Source organism: Heterodontus francisci, chromosome 10 (assembly GCF_036365525.1).
Source record: "Heterodontus francisci isolate sHetFra1 chromosome 10, sHetFra1.hap1, whole genome shotgun sequence".
In the NCBI taxonomy this organism is placed as follows: Eukaryota; Metazoa; Chordata; class Chondrichthyes; order Heterodontiformes; family Heterodontidae; genus Heterodontus; species Heterodontus francisci.
The window spans coordinates 42,565,517-42,585,767 of record NC_090380.1 but is presented as its reverse complement, the minus strand read 5'-3'; the positions used below and the strand labels follow the sequence as shown (position 1 = coordinate 42,585,767).

The following is a 20,251-nucleotide window of genomic DNA, read 5'->3' as shown; positions in this document are numbered from 1 at the left end:
CCCCCCCTCTCTCCCCCCCTCTCCCCCCCCCTCTCTCCCCCCCTCTCTCCTCCCCCCCTCTCTCCCCCCCCCTCTCTCCTCCCCCCCCCTCTCTCCCCCCCCCCCTCTCCCCCCCCCCCCTCTCCCCCCCCCCCCTCTCCCCCCCCCCCTCTCCTCCCCCCCTCTCTCCTCCCCCCCTCTCTCCCTCCCCCCTCTCTCCCCCCCTCTCTCCCCTCCCCCTCTCTCCCCCCCCCTCTTTCTCCCCCCCCCTCTTTCTTCCCCCCCTTCCTTCTCTCTCTCTTTCCCCCCCCCCCCTCCTCTCTCGCTCCCTCCCTTCTCCCCCCGTTGCCTGGTAACGGTGACGCTGCCCTCCCTCCGAGCTGCGGCCCATTTCCGGCGTCCGGGACCGGTGGGAGAGAGACTCGGCTCAGCCCGGTATGCTGTCAGGTATCTGTCTGCCGCCGTTATCCTGCTTTCGGGGTTTGGAGAAACTTTGTTTTGAATCAAGTGTGATCAGCTTTTTCCGTGGCGGCGACGCGTGGCTGAGGAAGAAGCGAAGGCGACAAAGTCAGTGAAGAGGGGACGGGGCGGCTTGGGGACACGGGGCTGATCAAAGCGCTCCATGAGGGTTTTGTGGGATCTTCTGTCACCACATGTTTCTGTTTCGGTGACATGGCTACTTTGTATATTTGAAATGTTAAAAAGCCTTTAAGAAAAGCCGGATCGTGCTATTGTTTACTTGTCTAACAGTAACATGGCCACTCAGCAAAATGTTTCAGGGTGGTTGTCACCATTACAGTTTATTTTCACCATTCCACCTACGTCGGTCTATATTTTCCGGATAGTGGATCTATGCCACTGCTACGGAACGTGAAGGCAAGGCCTGGAAAGTTGCATCCTTTTTCCTGGCTCCCCACAACATTGATGCAGCTTAATTCCTCCCCCCGGCTCTTACAGGCCTAAAATAAAAACAAATGCTGAAAATGCTCAGCAGGTCAGGCTGCATCTGTGGAGGGAGAAGCAGAGTTTACGTTTCAGGTCAGTGACTCTTCTTCAGAACTAGTAGATATTAGAAATGTGAAAGGCTTTAAGCAAGTAAAGCTAGGGTGGGGCAAGAGGTAACAAAGGAAAAGGTGTAGATAGGACAAGGTCACAGAGAATAACCGACCAGAAGGTCATGGAGCAAAGGCAAACAATATGTTAATACTGTGTTGAAAGACAAAGCATTAGTACAGATAGGGAGTTAACCGACTGAAAACTGAACATCCAAAGTCCATACATGAAAAAAAACAGTGGGTAGGCAAACTGAACAAACTAAGATAAAATAAATAACACAAAAAGAATATATAAAAAGAAAAAAATAACTAAAAATAAAAGTAAAATGGGGGAGGACCGCCATGCTCTGAAATGATTGAAAGCAATGTTCAGTCCGGCAGCCTTTAGCGTGCCTAATCGGTAAATGAGATGCTGTGCCTCGAGCTTGCGTTGATGTTCACTGAACACTGCCACAATTCCAGGACAGAGATGTGAGCATGAGGGTGGGGGTGGGTTGAAATGGCAAGCAACCAGAAGCTCGAGGTCATGCTTTCGGACTGAGCGGAGGTGTTCTGCAAAGCGGTCACCGAGTCTGCGTTTGATCTCCCCAGTGTAGAGGAGATCACATTGTGAGCAGCGAATACAGTATACTACTTTGAAGGAAGTACAAGTAAATCGCTGCTTCACCTGAAAGGTGTATTTGCGGCCTGGAATAGTGAGGAGAGAGGAGGTAAATGGGTAGGTATTACACCTCCTGCGATTGCAGGGGAAGGTGCAGTGGGAAGGGGACGAGGTGGTGGGGGTAATGGAGGAATGGACCAGGGTGTCGCGGAGGGAACGATCCCTCCGGAATGCTGACGGGAAGGGAGGGGAAGATGCGTTTGGTAGTGGCATCACACTGGAGGTGGCAGAAATGGTGGAGAATGATGATATGGAGGCTGATGGGTGGAAAGTGAGGACAAGGGGAACTTCTGGGAAGGAGGGGAAGGGGTGAGGGTAGAGGTGCGGGAAGTGGGCCGGACACGGTTGAGTAGGACTGGAACAAGGAATGTTCGACATATCCCACAAAATGACAGGCATAACTAGGACCCATGCGGGTACGCATAGCAACACCTTTTACTTGAAGGAAGTGAGTGGAGTTGAAGGAGAAGTTGTTCAATGTGAGAACAAGTTCAGCCAGGCGGAGGAGGGTGGTGGTGGTTGGGGACTGGTTGGGCCACTGTTCAAGGTAGAAGCAGGGAGCCCTCAAACCGTCCTGGTGGGGGATGGAGGTGTAGAGAGATTGGAGGCGGTTGGGGCCAGGAAACTGGAAATTGTCAAAATGACGTAGGGCGTCAGAAGAGTCATGGATATAGGTGGGAAGAGACTGACCAGCGGAGTAAAGATAGAGTCAAGATAGGAAGAAATAAGTTCAGTGGGGCAGGAGCAGGCTGACACAATGGGTCTGCCAGGACAGTCCTCTTTGTGGATTTTGGGAAGGAGGTAGAAGCGGGCTGTCCGGGGTTGCAGGGCTATGAGATTGGAAGCTGTAGAGGGTAGATCTCCAGAGGAGATCAGATCAGTGACAGTCGTGTGGGCAGTCACTTGATGTTTGATGGTGGGGCCATGCTCCAGGGGGAGGTAGGAAGAAGTGTCTGAAAGTTGGCGCTGAGCCTCTACAAGGTAGAGATCTGTACGCCATACAACAACAGCACCATCCTTGTCTGCACGTTTGATGACAATGTCGGGGTTAGACCTGAGAGAACGGAGTACCTCAAGTTCAGAGGGGGACAGTTTAGAATGAGTGAGGGGGCAGAGAAATTGAGATGATCAATGTCTCGCCGAAAGTTTTCAATGAAAAGATCAAGAGTGGGTAAGAGGCCATGGGGAGGGGTTCAGGTAGAGGGAGAATGTTGGAGGCGGGTGAATGGTGAATGGGTCTGCTCACCGGGGGGGAGGACTCCTGGTCAAAGAAGTGAGCCCGGAGGCGACGGAAGAAGAGCTCGACGTCATGTTGAGCGTGGAATTCATTGAGGTGGGGGCATAAGGGTATAAAACTGAGTCCTTTGCTGAGTACAGAATGTTCAGTGTCAGAGAGGGGGAGGTCAGAGGGCTTTATCAATACATGGCAAGGGGTCAGATCAGAAGGGGTGGGGTCAGAGGGAAGTGAAGCGGAAGAAGGATCTGGAGCGGCATTAGTCCCCATCAGCTGCTGGAGCTTGCGTTCCTTGACACCTGAAAGGAAGAAAAAAAGTTGTTTGCTAATACGTCAGATAAGACGAAGGATGAAATGAAACTGCAGAGTAGAACAACTTTGAGTTAAGGTGAGGCGGTCTGCTGGAGAGAGAGGACCAGTGTGTACATGAGTGTGGATCTCAGGAAGCGGCGAGAATAGCAGTCCGAAGAATGTTGTATTTCTCGGAGATACCTGTAATCCTGGGTGGATTCAAAACATGATGGGTAAAACTGCAGTTGGAATCCACGTGGAATAAGTCGGAGCTGGAGACAGTCACTGAGGAAGGAGAAGTGGCTGTGAAAACAAGTTTTGGTAGACACTTTATCAAACATCAGGAGGGAAATAGAAAGCAATGACAGTGAACAAGGTAAAAGAGACAAACAAAAATCCCCTCGGAGAGAAGAGCAGAACTTCTTCAAGGTCGGCATTCCTGGAAGAGAGGTGGCAGTGAATTGAACACTACAGGCCTAAAGTGTTCCAGAAAATGTTCATTTTAATATTGAAATTATGTGAAATATTTGGAAATAGAATCGTAAAGCAATTTAAGCTTACACCACAGAAAGAGGTAGTTTGGCCCGTGATGTCTGGGTCGGCTCCCAACTAATCGCCCTACCCCACTCTGTATTTTTCTCTGCTTCAAATACTTGTCCAATTTTCCTTCAAAAAGTAATGCGTTCGACCTCAATGACTCCTTGTGGAAAAGCATCACATGCTCCAACTCTGTAAAAAAAAAATTCTCCCAACCCCTCTCATTTTCAATGACCATTTAAAATTAATAACCCCCCCTTATTGACACCCCAAGAAGAGAAAATAGTCTTTTTCTCTTAGCACTTGAGTTACTGTGACTATTTCCACTAGAGCAGAGAAGACTTAGAGGAGATACCTTGGTGGTTTCTTTAAGTGTTATTATCTCCTCTTAGTCTTCGCTGCTGTAGTGGAATTAGTCGCAGTTACTCACTTCTCTTAAGCACAATAGCTTATCACCCTAGCATCATCCAGATGAATCTAGACTATAGGCTCTCTATGGTTTTAATTTCCCATCCATAATGGGGCACCAACTGCACATGGAACTGTGTGGTCCAACCGATGTTTAGTACAAACATATCATTATACATACCCTTGTACTCTATGCACCTCTTTATAAAATTCAAAATGCTGACGTCATTAGTGAATTTATTCACTTTCAGGGAAGTATGTATTTGAATCCCTAGATCATTTTGCTCATGATGCCCTTCATTTATCCTTTGTGTGTATGCTCCCTATCCTTGTTTTTCTTCCAAAATATATTACATAAGAGTTGTTGAGTCATTTACGGCATAGAAGGAGGCCATTTGACCCAACGAGTCGATGCCAGCTCTCTCGAGAGCAATCCAGTTAGTCCCACTCCCCTGCTTTATCCCTGTAGCCGTGCAAGTTTATTTCCTTCAAGTGCTCATCCAGTTTCCTTTTGAAATCATTCGCTTCCACCATCCTCGTAGGCAGCGAGTTCCAGGTCATTACCACTCGCTGCATAAAAAATGTTCTTTCTCACATTTCTCCTGCATCTCTTGCCCAAAACCTTAAATCGGTGTCCCATAGTCCTTGTACCATCAGGTAATTTATTTATTTTATTTAGAGATACAGCACTGAAACAGGCCCTTCGGCCCACCGAGTCTGTGCCGACCAAGAACCACCCATTTATACCAACCCTACAGTAATCCCATATTCCCTACCTACACTAGGGGCAATTTACAATGGCCAATTTACCTATCACCTGCAAGTCTTTGGCAGTGGGAGGAAACCGGAGCACCCGGCGAAAACCCACGCGGTCACAGGGAGAACTTGCAAACTCCGCACAGGCAATACCCAGAATTGAACCCGGGTCCCTGGAGCTGTGAGGCTGCGGTGCTAACCACTGTGTTCCTTGTCAACCTTATCCATGCTTGTCATAATCTTGTACACCTTTATCAAAGCTCCCCTCAATCTCCTTTGCTCCAGGGAGAACAGCCCCAGTTTTTCCACCTAACCTTGTAACTAACATTCCCCCATCCCTTGAACCACTTTGGTATAAATCTGCTCTGCACCCTCTCAAGGAACCTCACATCCTTCCTAAAGTGTGGTGATCAGAACTGGACGCAGTACTCTAGTTGGGGCCTATCCAGAGCTTCATAAGTTATAATTTATTGAATTAAATTGCATCTGTCTCTCCATTCCACTAACCTATGTATGAATTCCTCATGTCTTTTACAGTCCTCATTTTTGCCAAACCACTTAACTTTGCATCATCAACAAGTTGTAACATTATGTCTAAGTCAAAAAAAACTATTACATTTGTGAAATGCGACTTCCATCTAACGGATTCATGCTGACTGCCCTTGATTAACTGATGTATTTCTAAATGCTTACTAATTTTATCTAGAATTTCTAACTTCCCTTCCTGGGACCTATGCTAGCTCATGGTTCCCTCTCTTCGGGTACTGATCTATTCCTTCTCCTCAAAAGCCCACTCTTGACCCATCTGTCCTTGTAAACTACTGCTGCACCTCCAACCTTCCCTTCCAAAATCTTTGAACGTGTTGTTGCCTCCCAAATCTGTGCCCATCTCTCCCAGTCTAAATCTCCAACCAGATTTCTGATGTTGCCACAGCACCAAAATGGCCCGAACCAAAGTCACAAACAACTTTCTCTGCAACTGTGATTTCCAGTATTTTTTTTAATGGCTTAGTCAAGTGCTTTTCTTGAACTTTTTCATTTTGATGAAGAAATGGCTATCCCCAACAACTGTTTTCTAATATAGAAATAACAGAGAACTAGTTAGCTTCAAGCTGTTGGACTTGTCTCACCTGTTAGCACATCGACTTGGATGATTATCTGGAGTTTAATGGGAAGAATTTTGTTGTAAAGTTAAGTAATGGCCAGGCAGCTTGGCCAAGTGCATTGTGCCTCCTGTGCAATGTGGGAAGTCGTGGACGTGCCATGTGACCTTGGCAAACATGTCTGCAGAAAGTGTCTCCGGTTGCAGAACCTCGAACGACGACTGGAGTCACTGTGGTGCATCCGCAAGGTGGAGGACTATGTGGATGGCATGTTTCAGGAGGTGGTCTACCCGGTGCCTAGGCGAGCACAGTCGGGGGGGGACTGGGTGGCTGCCGGACGGACAAAGAATTCAGGGCAGGTAGTGCAGAAGTTCCCAGAGGACATCCCACTTTCTAACCGGTATTCAGTTCTGAGTACCGATGGGAAAGAGGGTCCCTCTGGAGAGTGCACCGAGAGTCATGACCAGAACATCATGGGTGATTCAGCTGTGCTGGGATGGAGAAAAAGGGACAAGAGGGCAATAATGGTTAGAGGAACAGATAGGCGTTTTTGTGGTCGCAGACATGATTCCAGGAAGGTATGTTGCCTCCCAGGTGCAAGGGTCATGGATATCACCGAGTGGCTGCAGAGTATTCTGGAGGGTGACGGTGCACAGCAGGAGGTCGTGGTCCACATTGGTACCAATGAAATAGAAAGAGGGATGAGGTCCTGTGACAAGAATTTAGGGAGCTAGGTAGTAGATTAAAAAGCAAGACCTCAAAGGTTGTAATCTCTGGATTATTCCCGGCGCCACATGCTAGTGAGTATAGGAAAAGGAGGATAGAGCAGATGAATACGTGGCTGAAGACTTGGTGCAAGAGGGAGGGCTTTACTTTCCTCGATCACTGGGTCTGTTTCTGGCGAAGGTGGGATCTGTACAAGTTGGACGGGTTGCACCTGAACCGGAACGGGACCGACATCCTTGCTGGGAGGTTTGCTATTGCTGTTGGGGGCGGGGGCGGGGGAGGGGGGTTTAAACTAATTTGGCAGGGGGGATACAGAGTGGAGGTACAGGAGGGGGTGATGCAGAATCAAATATAGAAGAGAAACTAAGTTAGTCTGGAAGGTAGAGCGAATGTAGACCTGTTAAGGCACAAGTGAATAATGGAAGGCTGGATTGTATCTATTTTAACGCAAGGAGACTTACTAGTAAGGCAGATGAATTGAGGGCATTGATTAACACATGGGAATATGAGGGAAGGGCAGGACTGGCAGCTCAATATCCCAGGGTATAGAATCTTCAGGCGTGATAGGGGAGGGTGTAAAAGAGAAGGTGGCATTGCACTGTCGATCAAGGAGTCAATTACTGCAGTAAGGAGGGATGATATCTTAGAAGGTTCCTCAAATGAGGCCATATGGATAGAATTTAAAAACAAAAAGGGGGCAATCACTTGGCTGGGAGTGTACTACAGGCCTCCAAACAGTCAGGGAGAGATAGAGGAGCAGATATGTAGGCAAATCTCAGAGAGGTGTAAAAATAATAGGGTAATAATAATAGAGGATTTCAACTTCCCCAATATTAGAGGGGATAGTATTAGTGTAAAAGGCTTAAAGGGGGCGGAATTCTTAAAAGTGCATTCAGGAGAGCTTTTTGAGCCAGCACATAGAAGGTCCTACAAGAGAAAGGGCAGTACCGTACCTAATCCCAGAGAATGAAGCCAGCAAGTGGTAGAAGTGTCAGTGGGGGAGCATTTCGGAGATAGTGACCATAACTCTGTAAGATTTAAGGTATTATGGAAAAGGACAAAGAGAGACATAAGAACATAAGAAATAGGAGCAGGAGTAGGCCATTCAGCCCCTCAAGCCTGCCCCGCCATTCAATAAGTTCATGGCTGATCTGTCCCAGGCCTCAACTCCTCTTTCAGGCCTGCTCTGCCTAACCCTTGACTCCCCGAAATTTCAAAAATCTATCTACCTCCTCTTTAAATACATTTAGTGACCTAGCCTCCACAACTCTCTGAGGTAGAGAATTCCAGAGATTCACCACCCTCCGAGAGAAGAAATTCCTTCGCGTCTCAGTTTTAAATGTGTGTGCCCTTATTCTGTAACTATGTCCCCTAGTTCGAGACCCCCACTAGTGGAAACATCTTCTCAACATCTACTCTGTCAAGCCACCTTAAAATCCTATATGTTTCTATAAGATCACCTCTCATTCTTCTAAACTCCAATCAATAAAAGCCTAACCTGTTTAGCCGTTCTTGATAAGACAACCCCTTCATCTCAGGAATCAGCCTAATGAATCTTTTCTGAATTGCCTGAAATGCTAGTATTTCTTTTAAATACGGGGACCGAAACTGTATGCAGTACTCCAGGTGTGGCCTCACCAACACCCTGTACAGTTGTAACAAGACTTCCCTATTTTTAAACTCTAACCCCCTAGCAACAAAGGCCAAAATTCCATTTGCCTTCCTAATTACTTGCTGCACCTGCATGCTAACCTTTTGTGTTTCATGCACAAGAACATCCAGATCCCGCTGTACTGCAGTATTTTGTAGTCTTTCTCTATCTAAATAATAATCTGCCTTTTTATTCTTCCTACCAAAGTGGATAACCTCACACTTTCCCACATTGAACACCATCTGCCAAGTTTTTGCCCACTCACTTAACCTGTCTATATCCCTTTGCAGATTCTTTGTGTCCTCATCACAACATATCTTCCCACCTATTTTTGTATCGTCAGCAAATTTGGATACACTACACTCTGTCCCTTCCTCTAAGTCATTAATATAGATAGTAAATAGTTGAGGTCCTAGGATCGATCCTTGTGGCATCCCACTAGTTACGGCTTTCCAACCTGAAAAAGACCACTTGATCCCGACTCTCTGCCTTCTGTGCGTTGGCCAGTCCACAATCCATGCCAACACATTACCCCCAATACCCTGAGCTCTTATTTTGTGCGGTAACCTTTTATGTAGCACCTTATCAAACGCCTTCTGAAAATCCAAATACACTACATCTACTGGTTCCCCTTTATCCACTCTGCTTGTTATATCCTCAAAGAACGCTAACAAATTTGTCAAACATGATTTCCCTTTCATAAAACCATGTTGACTGTGTTTGATTGCATTATGTTTTTCTAAATGTCCTGCTATTTCTTCCTTAATAATTGGACTCTAGCATTTTCCCAATGACTGATGTTAAGCTAACTGGTCTGTAGTTTCCAGAAATAAAAGTACTGAATTGGGGGAAGGCAGATTTCAATATGATAAAACAGGATCTGGCCAAAGTGGACTGGGAGCAGCTTCTTGTAGGAAAGTCTACATCAGACCAGTGGGAGTCACTCAGAAAGGAAATAGTGAGAGTTCAGGTCCAACATGTTCCCACAAAGGTGAAGAGTAGGACCAACAAGTCTAGGGAACCCTGGATGTCAAGGGATATAGAGGATTGGATAAGGAAAAAAAAGGAAGCTAATGGCAGATTCAGAGCGCTGAAAACAGCGGAAGCCCTAGAGGAGTATAGAAAGTGTAGGGGGGTACTTAAAAAAGTAATTAGGAGAGCGAAGAGGGGGCATGAAAAATCACTGGCAGACAAGATAAAAGAAAATCCCAAGGCGTTTTATAAGTATATTAAGGGCAAGAGGATAACCAGGGAAAGAGTAGAGCCCTTTAAGGACCAAAGTGGCAAGCTGTGTGTGGAGCCGGAGGACATAGGTGAGGTTTTAAATGATTACTTTTCATCTATGTTCACTGTGGAGAAGGATAATGTAGGTGTGGAGATCAGGGAGGGGGTTTGTGATATACTTGAACAAATTAGCATTGAAAGGGAGGAAGTATTAGCTGTTATAGCGGGCTTAAAAGTGGATAAATCCCCAGGTCCAGATGAGATGTATTTTAGGCTGCTCTGTGAGGCAAGGGAGGAGATAAAAGGGGCTATGACACAAATTTTCAAATCCTCTCTGGCCACAGGAGAGGTACCAGAGGACTGGAGGACAGCGAATGTAGTACCATTATTCAAGTGCTGGGACCCTTACTGTTTGTAGTGTACATTAATGATTTAGACGTGAAAATAGGAGGTATGATCTTAAGTTTGCAGATGACACGAAAATTGGTGGTGTCGTAAATAGTGAGGAGGAAAGCCTTAGATTACAGGATGATATAGTTGGGCTGTTAAGATAGGTGGAGCAGTGGGAGATGGAGTTTAATCCTGAGAAGTGTGAGGTGATGCATTTTGGGAGGACTAACAAGGCAAGGGAATATACAATGGATGGTAGGACCCTAGGAAGTACAGAGGGTCAGAGGCACCTTGGTGTACTTGTTCATAGATTACTGAAGGCAGCAGCACAGGTAGATAAGGTGGCTAGGAAGGCGTATGTGATACTTGCCTTTATTAGCCAAGGCATAGAAGATAAGAGCAGGGAGGTTATGATGGAGCTGTATAAAACGCTAGTTAGGCCGTAGCTGAAGTACTGTGTAAAGTTCTGGTCACCACATTATAGGAAGGATGTGATTGCACTGGAGATGGTGCAGAGGAGATTCACCAGGATGTTGCCTGGGCTGGAGCATTTCAGCTATGAGGAGAGACTGAAAAGGCTAGGGTTGTTTTCCTTAGAGCAGAGAAGGCTGAGGAAGGAGCTGATTGTGGTATACAAAATTATGAGGGGTCTTGATAGGATAGATAGGAAGAAACGTTTTCCCTTAGCGGAGGGGTCAATAACCGGGGGCATAGATTTAAGGTGAGGAGCAGGGGGTTTAGAGGGGATTTGAGGAAAAAGTTTTTCACCCAGAGGGTGGTTGGAATCTGGAACACACTGCCTGAAGAGGCAGGAACCCTCACAACATTTAAGAAGGATTTAAATGAGCACTTGAAATGCCGTAGCATACAAGGCTACGGGCCAAGTGCTGGAAAATGGGATTAGATTGGATGGGTGCTTAATGGGCAGTACAGACACGTTGTGCTGAAGGGCCTGTTTCTGTGCTGTATAACTCTATGACTCTAATTTCAGCTGCCAATGATATAACTATCTGTCCTGAAGTACCATCATTGACCTAGGCTGCCAAATTAATCATTAGCCACATCCTGGAGTAGCACACACTTGCTTGGTTCAAATATTGGATTATTTCATAGAAGTGTGATGTCACTTCCAATCATGCTTTGCCGAGCGTGTCATCTCAACCTGAATGAGACTCTGCTTACATAATCCCCTAAAGTAGGATAGTTAGTGAGGATCACTACTGCATAGTAGGAGTGTGAAACAGATAGCTTCACCTGTTGCTCAAATTTTTGGGATACATTTGAGGTAGACTGGGCACTTTTCAGGGCCGAAAATGACAGCCTTAGTCCCGTTCATAAATTTGCATGATATACAGCAAGAAATGATCTGATCAGGGTAGCCATTGTCATGCAGGATGCCTTTGATACGCCCTATTTCAGCATCAGGCTTGCATGGTGATCAAATGGCTTGGGCCCTATTTACGAGGTTGCCGATAAAGCCAATTGCTGTATATTGCGCAAACTTATGAAAGGGCCTAAGGCCGTCATTTTCGTCCCTGTAAAGTGCCCAGTCTACCTCAAATTACCCTAGCAGTGTAATGTATCCCAAAAGTTGGAGCAACAGGTGAAACTAGCTGTTTCACACTGCTGCTATGCAGTAGCAACACATGTGGTGTTTGCCACTTACAGTATGCTGCCGTCAAGCCTAAAAGATGTCCTGCCTGTCACACAAATGAGTAATGTGTTATATGAATTTCAATGCCAGTGTGATGCTAGGTATATAGGCCATACGTCCTCAAGACTGGCAGATCATATCAAACAACATGTCCCTTCCGCTGTTCGCAACAGGCAAATTACAGGCCATACCCAACCAGCCCGTGCTGGTACAACTCAAAACTAGTGTCCAACATTAGATGTGATTCTGCGATTGGACAGCATTTGCTAAATAATCCTCAATGTGTTAAGAATTATGCTGTTAACCAATTTATGTTTGTCAGTAGGACCCACAGTGTGGCACATTTGCGTGTACTGGAAGCTACATATATTAGTACACAGGACCCTGTTCTTTGCTGACAGAAAGAGCATGTACACACATTGCGCCTGTTTCAGCTAAACAAAATAAGTGACAGCCATTCCCTGGTTCATTCCTCAGGACAATACCTCGACCAATCAGACTCAAACTGCTTGGTTTAAATTTCAGACAAAGCCTGGCAGTTAACTGTCAGTCACTGTAAACTGGTGCATTCTCCATGGCAATGCCGCAACCAATCAGAGTTCACTTGCCAACCAATCAGCACTCTGTTCTCATACAGTATAAAGTTGCTGCTTTCCTCTTTCATTGTTATTCTTGCAGATTGTCCTGATGAATGCCATACGAAAAGCTTGGGCAACATGTCTCTATTTTCAGGAATACTCAAGTCGTGTCCTCCCAAATGACAGTTTGTTTTTTAATGAACTACCAAATTACAGGCAGTAATTGACTCTAGCTGATTTATACTTGTTGATTTATGTTTAAGTATTAATACCAATACATCATACTGTAGAAAAAACACATTTAAATTAACACATCTTTGATATGCTTTGGTAGAAAATGTCATCTTACGAACATATGAAATTCCTCATGTGAAATGCAGTAGTGTGTGAAAATGATTAAGTGCCTAGTCATTAGACTATACTAATACAGCATTTAAGTCTTCTCAAATACTTTCTAAAAGCATTACTTAACAATTATGTAGACAGTAAATATGAGATAATTACTTCTTCTTTATTGTGTCTTCAGAATGATTTTGAAACACTAATAATGGATGATATTAAGTTGGAAAGTAAAAGTTCACATCGTTTCTCCCCAATTCTGCAAAATGATCACTTATTGCAGAATAATAAAGGAACATCACACATGCAAAAATTTGAATCAAAGACGTAAGTAATTCATAAGTGTTTTTCACTATCAATATAAATAGATTCATACATTTTGTTTTGCATTACTCTGTGTTTAACATAACAGCAATAAGTAAAGAAACACTTGTCTCTCACACCAAGAAATGCATACATCTGTTGCACGGCTACTAATGTCCTATCACCTAACCCTGTCCCTCTATTTACATAATCACTGTTCCAAATCTCTTGTCTGTGCATTTGTTTATTTGTCAGGTTGACTTCCTCTCCAAATTTCTCTTTGTTTATCTGTGATTTTAGATTATTATAAAAAATGTATTTGTGTAATCCTTGAGGAAATAAAGGACCAGATTATGATTTGCTTAAAGTGGTACAATCCATGTGCTGTCCATTCACTTACCACTCAAAAACAAAACGAGTGTCATAATCTATATAACTTAAATCAATAAACAAGAAATGTTAGAAGCGCAGACCAAGAAGCATCTTTGTAGAGAACAGATGAGTTAATGTTTCATAGGAATAGGAGTAGACCATTTAGCCCTTCGAACCTGTATTACCGTTTAGTGAAATTATAGCTGACCAACTACTTATAGTGACCAACTATACACTCCTTTGCCCCATATCCGTTATTAATTTTGGTTAACAAAAATCTATCAATATCAAATTTAAAATTAGCAATTGACCTAGCATCAACTGCCATTTGCAGAAGAGAGTTCCAAACTTCTTGTAGAAGTGTTTCCTAACTTCCCTCCTGAAAGATCTGGCTCTAATTTTTAGGCTATGTCCCCTAGTCCTACACTCCCCAAGTAGCGAAATAGCTTCCCTCCTCTATCTGCCCTATCTGTTCCCCTTTATATCTTGAAAACTTCGATCAAATCACCCCTAGACCTTCTAAATCCTGGGAATACAATTCTAGTTGATGTAATCTTTCCTCATAATTCAACCCTGAGAGTCCAAGTATCATTCTGGTAAATCTATACTGCACTCTCTACAAAGCCACTGGTCTGGAATTTGTAGTTCCGCCGCCATAGCTGGTGGTGGATGAAAACCATGGCGGCTCACCCGTGTGGGCCACAAGTCACAGAGTCGGTGGCTCATTTGAATAGTCGGGGCAGATTGCCCACTCCGATAACATGGAGCGGGTGGGCTATCCGTCCCCGGAAATGGCGTCAGCTGCCTCTACGCAGGCGCTGACGCCATTTTTGAAGGGCTTTGAACCCTTCTGTTCAATTTAAATATTTAAAGAAAGAGATTATGAAAAATATTAAAACATTTAATTTGCCCCTCTCTCACCTCCTCCCATAACCATGTAATTAACTACTTACCCTCTCTTACCCTCTCCCCCTTCCAAAACACTTCCCTTGTGCACCTCACCACCCCCCTCCCCGTACATAAACTTTACCCTATAGCCCTTCCCACCATCCCCTACATCAATTAGATTAGTTTGACCCCACTCCTCCCCCCCGCCCCGGCACTGAAAAACGTACCAAACGGGGATCCAAAGGCACGGGAGTGCCGGCCATTGGCACAAATATCGCACTGGGACAGACGGCGGGAGCGAGAAGGTAATTTATTCCTTTATTTAAATTATTTTACATATTTAAATTTGGCTCCCAACGCCGAACGACAGGGGGTCTGCCATGAGGCCTCGCAGCCCCCAGCAATATCGGACTGGGCCTTCCGGCGTCGATGCCCGTGGCAGGCTTCTGCCAGAGGCAATTTACACCACAACGCCCCCCCAACCCGGCCATGACCCTTGACATCAGGGATCTATAAAATGTGCCCCAGTATGTCCTTCCTAAGGTGTGGTGCCCAGAATGGGTATGGTCCTTTGCCACAAATGGTGGATATTACAGCTGAATATCAATTAAAAGGGACAGAACAAAGGGGGAGGGAATGGAATAGACACACACACACGAGAGACGAAATAGAATGACTTTGAGTGTATGTGAAAAACCAGAGATGGTTAAATGGCAGAAGTGATATTAGCATGAGGCCTCATGAAAACAATCAAAAAAGTGCAGAGAGTCTGTGAGGAAGGTTAGACAATTGACACGACAAAGTTGCAGCCAGGATGATGGGTTGAAGTGTGTCTATTTTAACGCAAGAAGTGTCAGGAATAAGGGTGATGAACTTAGAGCATGGATCAGTACTTGGAGCTACGATGTTGTGGCCATTACGGAGACGTGGATATCACAGGGGCAGGAATGGATGTTGGATTTTCCAGGGTTTAGATGTTTCAAAAGGAATAGGGAGGGAGGTAAAAGAGGTGGGGGAGTGGCATTGCTAATCAGGGATAGTATCACAGCTGCAGAAAGGGAGGTCGTCGAGGAGGGTTTGTCTACTGAGTCATTATGGGTGGAAGTCAGAAACAGGAAAGGAGCAGTCACTTTGTTGGGAGTTTTCTATAGACCCCCCAATAGCAACAGAGACACGGAGGAACAGATTGGGTGGCAGATTTTGGAAAGGTGCAGAAGTAACAGGGTTGTTGTCATGGGTGACTTCAACTTCCCTAATATTGATTGGAACCTCCTTAGTGCAAATAGTTTGGATGGAGCAGTTTTTGTCAGGTGTGTCCAGGAAGGTTTCCTGACTCAATATGTAGATAGGCCGACTAGAGGGGAGGCTATGTTGGACTTGGTGCTTGGCAACGAACCAGGCCAGGTGGCAGATCTCTCGGTGGGAGAGCATTTCGGTGATAGTTTTAGTTTTAGTTTTAGAGATACAGCACTGAAACAGGCCCTTCGGCCCACCGAGTCTGTGCCGACCATCAACCACCCATTTATACTAATCCTACACTAATCCCATATTCCTACCACATCCCTACCCTACCACATCCCTACCTGTCCCTATATTTCCCTACCACCTACCTATACTAGGGGCAATTTATAATGGCCAATTAACCTATCAACCTGCAAGTCTTTGGCATGTGGGAGGAAACCGGAGAACCCGGAGGAAACCCACGCAGACACAGGGAGAACTTGCAAACTCCACACAGGCAGTACCCAGAATTGAACCGGGGTCGCTGGAGCTGTGAAGCTGCGGTGCTAACCACTCCGCCACTGTGCGCGTGAGTTGTGATCACAACTCCCTGACCTTTACTATAGTCATGGAGAGGGACAGGAGCAGACGGGATGGGAGAATATTTAATTGGGGGAGGGGGAATTACAATGCTATTAGGCAGGAACTGGGGAGCATAAACTGGGAACAGATGTTCTCAGGGAAATGCACGACAGAAATGTGGAGGTTGTTTAGGGAGCACTTGCTGTGACTGCTGGATAGGTTTGTCCCGATGAGGCAAGGAAGGGATGGTAAGGTGAAGGAACCTTGGATGACAAGAGATGTGGAACAGCTAGTCAAGAGGAAGAAGGAAGCTTACTTAAGGTTGAGGAAGGAAGGATCAGACAGGGCTCTAGAGGGTTACAAGGTAGCCAGGAAGGAACTGAAGAATGGACTTAGGAGAGCTAGAAGGGGACATGAAAAAGTCTTGGTGGGTAGGATTAAGGAAAATCCCAAGTAGTTCTACACTTATGTGAGGAACAAGAGGATGGCCAGAGTGAGGGTAGGGCCGATCAGGGATAGTGGAGGGAACTTGTGCCTGGAGTCGGACGAGGTAGGGGAGGTCCTAAATGAATACTTTGCTTCAGTATTCACTAGTGAGAGGGACCTGGTAGTTTGTGAGGACAGCGTGGAACAGGCTGATATGCTCGAACAGGTTGAGGTTAAGAGGGAGGATGTGCTGGAAATTTTGAATGATATGAGGACAGATAAGTCCCCGGGGCCAGACGGGATATACCCAGGGATATTACGGGAAGCGAGGGAAGAGATTGCTGCGCCTTTGGCGATGATCTTTGCGTCCTCACTGTCCACTGGAGTAGTACCGGATGATTGGAGGGTGGCAGATGTTGTTCCCTTGTTCAAGAAAGGGAATAGGGATAACCCTGGGAATTATAGACCAGTCAGTCTTACGTCGGTAGCGGGCAAATTATTGGAGAGGATTCGGAGAGACAGGATTTATGATTATTTGGAAAAGCATGGTTTGATTAGAGACAGTCAGCATGGCTTTGTGAGGGGCAGGTCATGCCTCCAAAGCCTTATTGAATTCTTTGAAGATGTGACAAAACACATTGATGAAGGAAGAGCAGTGGATGTGGTGTATATGGATTTTAGCAAGGCGTTTGATAAGGTTCCCCATGGTAGGCTCATTCAGAAAGTGAGGAGGCATGGGATACAGAGAAAGTTGGCTGTCTGGATACAAAATTGGCTGGCCCATAGAAGACAGAGGGTGGTAGTAGATGGAAAGTATTCAGCCTGGAACTCGGTGACCAGTGGTGTTCCGCAGGGATCTGTTCTGGGACCTCTGCTCTTTGTGATTTTTATAAATGACTTGGATGAGGAAGTGGAAGGCTGGGTTGGCAAGTTTGCCGATGACACAAAGGTTGCTGGAGTTGTGGATAGTGTGGAAGGCTGTTGTAGGTTGCAACGGGACATTGACAGGATGCAGAGCTGGGCTGAGAAGTGGCAGATGGAGTTCAACCTGGAAAAGTGTGAAGTGATTCATTTTGGAAGGTCGAATTTGAATGCAGAATACAGGCTTAAAGACAGGATTCTTGGTAGTGTGGAGGAACAGAGGGATCTTGGGGTCCATGTTCATAGATCGCTCAAAGTTGCCACCCAAGTTGATAGGGTTGTTAAGAAGGTGTATGGGGTGTTGGCTTTCATTAACAGGGGGATTGAGTTTAAGAGCCACGAGGTTATGCTGCAGCTCTATAAGGCCCTGGTTGGACCGCACTTGGAATATTGTGTTCAGTTCTGGTCGCCTCATTATAGGAAGGATGTGGAAGCTTTAGAGAGGGTGCAGAGGAGATTTACCAGGATGCTGCCTGGACTGGAGGGCATGTCTTACGAAGAAAGATTGAGGGAGCTAGGGCTTTTCTCATTGGAGCGAAGAAGGATGAGAAGTGACTTGATAGAGGGGTACAAGATGATGAGAGGCATAGATAGAGTGGATAGCCAGAGACTTTTTCCCAGGGTGGAAAGGGCTATCACCAGGGGGCATAATTTTAAGGTGATTGGAGGAAGGTTTCGGGGAGATGTCAGAGGTAGGTTCTTTGCACAGAGAGTAGTGGGTGCGTGGAATGCGCTGCCAGCGGTGGTAGTAGAAGCAGATACATTAGGGACATTTAAGCGACTCTTGGATAGGTACATGGATGATAGTAGAATGAAGGGTAGGTAGTTAGTTTGATCTTAGAGTAAGTTAAAGGTTCGACACAACATCGTGGGCCGAAGGGCCTGTACTGTGCTGTACTGTTCTATGTTCTATGTAAGGACACTGAGACACAGAGGCCATGTGGAAGTAGGAGATGAGGCAGGTACGAATGGGAGCATGAAAAATTGGGAAGTGAAGTAGACTTTAGCAGCTCAGGAGCTTGGGGAAAGACATAAACATGTCGATACCAAGAATGCAGACCACCTCACCAGCACACTGTTTCGATGGTGGATCCCCAACACATGTGCTTAACTGTTTTTTCCCCAGACAGGTAGGCACACCCATTCAGCATCACTAGCACTGTCTGCCAAAGAAACAGTGGGAGCTACAGTTAAGGTCTGAAGTTATTAAAGTCATTGTTAAGGCCCGAGTCTACAAAATGCCTAATAGAATGATGAGGTGCTGTTCCTTAAGCTTGCACTGAGCTTTATTGGAACAATATAATAGGTCAAAGACAAAGAGGTCAGAGGGGGAGTGCAACGAGGAATTCATGTGGCAAATAACAGGGAGCTTGGAGCCATGCTTACAGGCAAATCGGAGGTGTTCAGCAAAGCAGTCACCTAATCTGTATTTGGTCTCCCTATTGTGGAGGAGACTGCACCATGACCAGCAAATATATTAAACTGGGTTTGATGAAGTATATATAAATTGTTGTCTGACCAGGAAGGAGTGCTTGGGATCATGGACGGTGATGTGGAGGAAGTGAATGAGCAAGTATTTCATCTCTTGATTTTGCATGGGAAGGTGCCAGGGGAAGAAGGAATGGTGATAAGGGTGTTGGAACAATGAACCAAAGTATCAGAGAAAACAATTCCTTTGGAAAGTGAAGAGCAAAGGAAAAGAGCAGGAATGATGTGTTTGCCAATGAGATCATGTTGGAACTGACAAAAAGTGGTCTGTTGAACACAGAGGTGGGTTGGAAGATGATGATAAGGAACCCTATCTTGGTTGCGTGGGAGGTGAGGAGAGGAAAGGCTAATGACAAAAACATGGGTAATGCGACAGATCCAGTGGCAAAATCATGTGTGCCTCAGTCTTGGCAGGTGGGGGTTTGCCTCACACCTCCACACCCAGAGGAATGAAATGTGATTTGAAGAAAAACGGCACATTTCGTTACAGAGTTTGAGAGAAATGCAAGATACAGAAAGAAAAACCACGCATCTCACTCGTTCATTTCCATTCGTTCACTAATCTTAAAGCTTATTAAAAATGGTCTGTTCTGGGTACCAGGGCTGCTTTAATTTTTTTCTTTTTTTCTCGGAGAGTTAGTAGTGGGCGGGTCTGTACTGAACTCTGAGTCATGCAAAGACTTTGGGCTTCAGGGGATGGGTGCTTCCCTTTTCCTCTGACAGTGGGGGAGGGCTCTTTGTTACTCTCCCCTTTGTTCTCTGGGACACTCCTACCTGCAGGTATTTGTGCAGACGTAACTGCATTTTCCTGTGACACTTCTACTAGGTGAGGCATCACCCTCATGGTTTCTCTGCCCCCTAGAGGTCTCTCTTTGTCTCTGGATGTTCCTGTAAATACTGTTAGCAACTCTGGTGGGGTGCTTCTAGAGTCTGCACTTACATAGGAGGATGTGGGGTTTAACTTTTCACTTTTTGAGGTTGGTTGACCGGACAGTAGGGGTTTTCTTCCGGGATTCCTCCTGGACTTCCTTTAACCTGCCCTCTTGGTCGCTTTTTCCCCTTCTCTTTCTAAACGTTTGCCAGCCGTGTGCCTGCCTATCCCCTTTTGTTCTCGGCGGGGGTCCCTTACAGTTCACCAGCCCTCTGCTGGAGGGTCCTCCTCACACTGGTACAGAACTTAGGGGTGCAGGTTTCACTGTAGGTTAGGGTTTCCCCGCAACCTGGCACATGTGGCAACTCCTGCAGTACTCCACCACATCCTTGTGGAGTTTTGGCCAGTCAAACTGCTGCCTTATGTGGGCTTTGGTCTTTCGCACACCAGCACGTACAGCTACTGTAGCTTCGTGGGCCCTTCTTAATATTTCTCCCCGGTACCTCTACAGCACCATAACTAGTGAAATATTGTCCACTCCTTGCCCTCAGGTCTGTGAAGAGAACTCCATTTCCTCATCAGTACCTCATTCT

The 20,251-nt window shown here is 45.8% G+C and overlaps 1 protein-coding gene across 1 annotated transcript in view; it reads left to right on the top strand.

Moving 5' to 3' along the window:
* The first annotated feature begins 334 nt into the window (after window positions 1-334).
* The window catches only part of c10hxorf58 (chromosome 10 CXorf58 homolog), a 47,597-nt gene continuing 27,680 nt past the window's right edge, over window positions 335-20,251 (top strand). The window contains exons 1-2 of the mRNA XM_068040500.1: window positions 335-414; window positions 12,774-12,913. Coding sequence (XP_067896601.1) covers window positions 12,795-12,913 — 119 coding nt within the window. The 5' untranslated portion in view covers window positions 335-414; window positions 12,774-12,794. The remainder of the gene's footprint in view (window positions 415-12,773; window positions 12,914-20,251) is intronic.